Raw genomic sequence first — 6,000 nt, 5'->3', positions numbered from 1 at the left:
TGCCTGCCTGCCTGCCTACCTACCTACCTACCTACCTACCTACCTACCTACCTACCTACCTGGTAAATGTATGTGGCCCAGGATAATGTTGCAGGATCCAATCACCTCCTGTCATCAGGACCAGAGGTTTTGTCTTCCAAGTTTTTGGATTCATGCTGGAGTCCATCTTCAGGGAACTTCTCTCTAGCCTTCATTTGTGATAGATTTGTTTTCAGGGTTAGGTTTAGAATTAGAACCCCAGGCCAGGAGGAACCATTTCTGGAGGTAGGGGGAAATGGTTCAGGCCTGATCCACGTAGATGATGTGTCTCTCTTAAAACTCACTAAGTTCATGTTTAAACCATCCGAAAGATTGTCCACAACTTGGATCCAACGTGGGAGCCTCATCAAAGGAAGGTGGTGAGCCTACAATTGGGCCACAAAGTCTTAGGAACAGATGGAGCCTGGAGGTTGTTGTTTGTGAGATTTCTTGTTCAAATCCAGCATTAGAACTGTGTCTCCCATTCCTTGGAGTTCTCCTCGCTGCTCCTTTATCAGAAAACGCCAGCGATGTGCAATTTCCTCTTTCCTGAACCTTCACCCCCACTTTCCTATCAAGAGATCCGCTTCCAGACAGCCTCCCTCCTCTTCCCCCCCTCCGGAAAAAAAAAAACCTTCACTGTATTGTTTATACAACATTGGACCACACAACAGGATGTATGTGTGTATGTGTGTGTGTTTGTGTGTTTTCAACTCATCAAGTGTCAGAAACAAAACGTCTGCATTAAGGCTTCGCAGGAAGACTATGGCCTAAGTCCTAACCCTGATTTTTTTGGGGGGGGGGGGAAGCAAAGGATTTTCAGCACCCCAAAAGGGGACATTTGCCCCAGGAAGCCCCCAATGGCAGTTCAACGGGGTTCAGACCAGATACAGGGGTGTCCTACGGCCTCGACTCTGTTTACAAGATTGCACGGAGTTAGATGCTATGTAGCCAAAACAACATTCTATCTAGGAAGCCAAGGTCATCCTTTGTCTCTGCACCTCTGCACCTGACCGGAACTGGATGGGTGGAAACTGCCAGCATGGCAGTGGGAGACTGGACCATGGGATGGACTTGTGGGTGTGGGGACAAGATCATGAACTTTCAACTGGGTGGGGAGAACCAGGAAGCTTTCAGATTCGGGTTTCCCCAGATGTGCCAACATGGCTCTCTTCATCAATTGGGACTTTGAGCAATATTTTGATTCTGATTTAATTTCGGATGATATTTGGAACCTGCCATGGTGGGTAATCCTTGATTCGGGAGAGAAGCTGAATAGCAATTTGGCTTATCGTCCTACTCCACCAACTCTTCTTTAACCCCCAGCTGCTAAATAAATGCATAGTAGCTTTATTGTTCTTTCGAAAGAGCTGTGGGGGGAGGGATAAAAGGGATTGTCTGGTTTTTTGGTACTTACAAGAAGGCCAGGGACTCCAGGGGGACCAAGCGCTCCTAAGTCTCCCTAAGCAGGAAGAAAGATGAAACACAGTTAGGGCTTGTTCGTAAGTGGAGGTGCGGGGAGAGAGGTTTTGCCAGGGCTGGGGCCAGAGAGAGCTAACCCCACCATCCCTGGTTCGCTTGGGGGTTCACGAAGCAGGAGCTCCTCCCGCCAGCAGAAATGCAACGGCGGCAGCAACAACAACAACAACAACAGGAGGGGAGCTTTGCAAACCCCAGATGACTTGCTTGCTCTGACCGTGCCAGCTATGATAAAAGGCTGGAAGGGGTTTCCCCTCCTCCGCCACCAGGAAGGGGTAGGAGAGAAGGAGGAATTGCAGGAGAGGAGGAAGGAGGAGGAGGAGGAGAGGAGAAAGAGAAGAAAAAGAAGAAGACAGAGAAGGAGGTGGGGAAGAAGAAAAAGAGGAGGAGGCAATAGAGAAGAAGGAGGAAGAGAAGAAGAAAAAGAAGAGGAGGAGGTGGAGAAGAAGAAGAGGAGGAGAAAAAGAAGAGGAGGAGAGGAAGAGGAGGAGGAAAAAAGAAGAGGAGGAGGAGGAGAAGAAGAGGAGACAGAGAAGGAGGAGGAGGAGGGGAGAAAGAAGAAGAGGAGGAGGAGGAGAAGGAGGAGGAAGAGAAGAAGAAAAAGAAGAGGAGGAGGTGGAGAAGAGAAGAAAAAGAAGAGGAGGTGGGGAAGAAGAAGAGGAGGAGGTGGAGAAGAAGAAGAGGAGAAGAAAAAGAGGAGGAGGGGAAGAAGAGGAGGAGGAGAAGAGGAAGAGGAGGAGGAGAAAAAGAAGAGGAGGAGGAGGAGAGGAAGAGGAGACAGAGAAGGAGGAGGAGGAGGGGAGAAAGAAGAAGAGGAGGAGGAGGAGAAGGAGGAGGAAGAGAAGAAGAAAAAGAAGAGGAGGAGGTGGAGAAGAAGAGGAGACAGAGGGAGGAGGAGGAGAGAAAGAAGAAGAGGAGGAAGAGAAGAAGAAGAGAAGAAAAAGAAGAGGAGGAGGTGGAGAATAAGAAGAGGAGGAGAAAAAGAAGAGGAGGAGAGGAAGAGGAGGAGGAGAAAAAGAAGAGGAGGAGGAGGAGAGGAAGAGGAGACAGAGAAGGAGGAGGAGGGGAGAAAGAAGAAGAGGAGGAGGAGGAGGAGGAGGAAGAGAAGAAGAAAAAGAAGAGGAGGAGGTGGAGAAGAAGAGGAGACAGAGGGAGGAGGAGGAGAGAAAGAAGAAGAGGAGGAGGAGGAGGAGAAGAGAAGAAAAAGAAGAGGAGGAGGTGGAGAAGAAGAGGAGACAGAGAGGGAGGAGGAGGAGAGAAAGAAGAAGAGGAGGAGGAGAAGAAGAGAAGAAAAAGAAGAGGAGGTGGGGAAGAAGAAGAGGTGAAGGAGAAGAGGAGAGAAAAAGGAGACAGAGAAGGAGGAGGGGAGAAAGAAGAGAAGGAGATAGAGAAGGAGGAGGAAGAGAAGAAAAAGAGGAGGAGGAGGAGGAGGAGAAGAGGAGGAGGAGAAGAGGAAGAGGATAAAATGGAGAACGATCATAGAATCATAAGGTTGCAAGGAACCTTGTAGGTCTTCTAATCCAGCCCCCTGCTCAAGGCAAGAGACCTTATATTATCCTAGTCAAATGAGGAAAAGGAAAGGAAAAGGAAAAAGAAAAGGAAAGGAAGGAAAGGAAAGGAAAAAGGAAAGGAAAAAGGAAAGGAGAGGAGAGGAAGGGAAAGGAAAAAGGAAAGGAAAAAGGAGAGGAGAGGAAAGGAAGGGAAAGGAAAAAGGAAAGGAAAAAGGAAAGGAAATAAGACAACAAAGAGAGAAGAAAGCAGAGTGTCATTCCTCTCCTTACATCCAATATATGAATCTCTTATTAAGCTCAACAAAATCCCACAAAGCTGCTGCCCCTTCACCCATTTTAGAGATTCTGGAATTGGGGCTGGAAAAAGCAAGCACCATGTGTCCTTTTTCCCCAGGTAAAATTTGAAGCCGGATCTTTTCAGACCAACAAACCATGCCAGATGGGGAATGGGGAGAGGAGGGGGAGGAAATATGCTTAGACACACACACACACACACACACACACACTTGCATGTAAACACGTATGATGGTTAGTTACATAAAACAGACAGATTTCAGCTGGAGAAACTGGCACCCTTGACTCTAGGGAAGCGAGCTCACGAACATTTCAGGAGCTTATACAGTTTGGGGGGGGGGGCGTGGGGGGGGGGTGGGGAGGACGGGACAGATAGAAAAAGTTCCAGCCATTAGAGAAAAGTTTGAACAACAAAGCTATGCGAGAACTTCTGAAAATGCCTCCTTGAAAAGTAAGCGTAAGATGTTATAGAAGGGGGTGGGGGGATAAAAAAAATCTGCTTTAAAAAAAAGTGTGTGCGTGTGTCTGTGTGTGTGTGTGTGTGTGTGTGTGTGAATGCACTTTTACAGAAGCCAAATCCATGAAAATAAAGGCCTAGTAAGTATTTTGCTTTCTCCTTGTTCCCACCAGTTTCTGTTTTTACTGACTATTAACCTCAATAGACACAATCCAAGGAGGAGGAGGAGGGAATGACTTGGACCGGGGCATAATCTGCTAGGGGAAGTGAAAATAGGCAGTGAGCTTTCAATGAAATATTTGGCCCTGAATGGACTTGGGGGAAAGCAGCATCCATGGCAGAGGACGGCCTTGTTCTCAAGCGGAGAAGACGTGGCCGACCTTCTGTGTCCACCCTCAAGAGGAGAGAGTTATGATCTCAAAGTTGGTATCTGGCTTGCCAGGGCTGTTCACTCTGGATGGATAAGTAGGTAGGTAGGTAGGTAGGTAGGTAGGTAGGTAGGTAGGTAGGTAGGTAGGTAGGTAGATGATAGCTAGATAGATGATAGATAGATAGATGATAGATAGATAGATGATAGATGATAGATAGATAGATAGATAGATAGATAGATAGATAGATAGATAGATAGATAGATGATAGATAGATGATAGATAGATAGATAGATAGATAGATAGATAGATAGATAGATAGATAGATAGATAATATATAGATAGGTAGGTAGGTAGGTAGGCAGGCAGGCAGGCAGGCAGGCAGGCAGGCAGTCAATGGATGGATGGATGGATGGATGGATGGATGGATGGATGGATGGGTGGGGTGGTGAGTGGAAGAATAGATGGATGGATAGATGGATGGGTGGAAGGATGAATGGATGGGTGGGTGGGTGGGTAGGTGGAAAAATGGATTGGAAGGATAGATGGGTGGGTGGGTGGGTGGGTAGGTGGAAGAATGAATGAATAGGTAGGTGGAAGGATAGAAGGATGGGTGGGTGGAAAGATGGATGGATCAATCAATCAAATGATCAATCAATTGATCGATCGATGGATCAATGGGTGGGTGGCTGGAGGGATGGATGGATGGGTGGAAGGAATGGATGGATAGATAGATGGGTGGGTGGGTGGGTGGAAGAATGAATGGATGGGTGGGTGGGTGGAAGGATAGATGGATAGAAGGATGGGTGGGTGGGTGGAAATATCGATGGATCAATCAATCAATCAAATGATCAATGAATTGATTGATCGATGGATCATTAGGTGGGTGGCTGGAAGGATGGATGGATGGATGGATGGGTGGGTGAGTGGAAGGATGGATGGATGAACACTGCCTCCTGGAATTGTGGCTGCTCCATCACTACAGGAGCCACACCTACGGGTTCTAAAGCTCAACAGCTGGAGACATCTGGATGGCAAAATGGAGGCTACTCCTCTGGGCATGGGCTTCAAAATTTTTAGCAAGACGTTCTCTGCCAAATTGCTGGGTGGGAGTGGTGGGCGTGGCCTTGTCAACCTCCTGCACCACAGTGTGGGGGGAGAGGATGCTTTTGCCCTCCCCGGGCTCTGGATAGTTTTTTTGAGCCTCCGGGAGGGTGAAAATGACCTCCCCAGACTCTGGAGGCCCTCTGGAGGCTGGAAACGGACTTCCAGTAGGCCCGTTTTTTCGCCAAGCCTTCACCCATGCCCTGCATTTACCTGCATCCAAACGGACCGCATGGAGACTCCTGGGAGGGGCCGGGTGGGCGGGGCCAGCCAGGAGTGGGATTTGGGGGTTCTCCGAACTGCACAGAATCTTAGTTAGAGGTTCTCCAGAACCTCCTGCAAACCCCCAGCAACCTACTCCTGCTACTGCTGCATTACCACACTTTCAAGGAGAAGACAACCAGCCACCCAATTGGGCTCTTCCCAATCGACCCAAGCCTTGGGCTGCCATTTTTGGATCCTGGACCTCTTATCTTTTGATAATGGACCCATCTTTTTCCTCTTCTCCCTCCTTGTCAACCTCTGCCAACAGAGGACAAGCGTTTTTTTTAAAAAAAAAGAAAAATCCACAAGGAACAGAGACACTACCATGAAATGGCATCCGATAGAGAATCCCTCGCTCAAAAAAAAATCCACATTTTTTAAAAAGAAAACAATCCTTTAGAAACCTTTTATATCTTTATAAAAGATGCATTTGGAAAAGAATGCCGTGTTTTTGAAAGCGGGCGGGTGAAATAAAAGTAAATGTAGCTCGGGTGGGGTGGTGGGC

At 47.8% G+C, this 6,000-nt stretch overlaps 1 protein-coding gene across 1 annotated transcript in view; it reads right to left on the bottom strand.

The window, feature by feature from the left end:
• The window catches only part of COL27A1 (collagen type XXVII alpha 1 chain), a 196,993-nt gene that overhangs the window by 110,716 nt on the left and 80,277 nt on the right, over positions 1-6,000 (bottom strand). Inside the window, exon 16 of the mRNA XM_032233211.1 lies at positions 1,436-1,480. Within this exon, the coding sequence (XP_032089102.1) occupies positions 1,436-1,480 (45 nt within the window). The remainder of the gene's footprint in view (positions 1-1,435; positions 1,481-6,000) is intronic.

The sequence above is a fragment of the Thamnophis elegans genome, chromosome 16 (genome assembly GCF_009769535.1).
Source record: "Thamnophis elegans isolate rThaEle1 chromosome 16, rThaEle1.pri, whole genome shotgun sequence".
NCBI lineage: Eukaryota > Metazoa > Chordata > Lepidosauria > Squamata > Colubridae > Thamnophis > Thamnophis elegans.
Note: the sequence above shows the minus strand (reverse complement) of the source record. Positions and strands in the feature narration are given on the sequence as shown.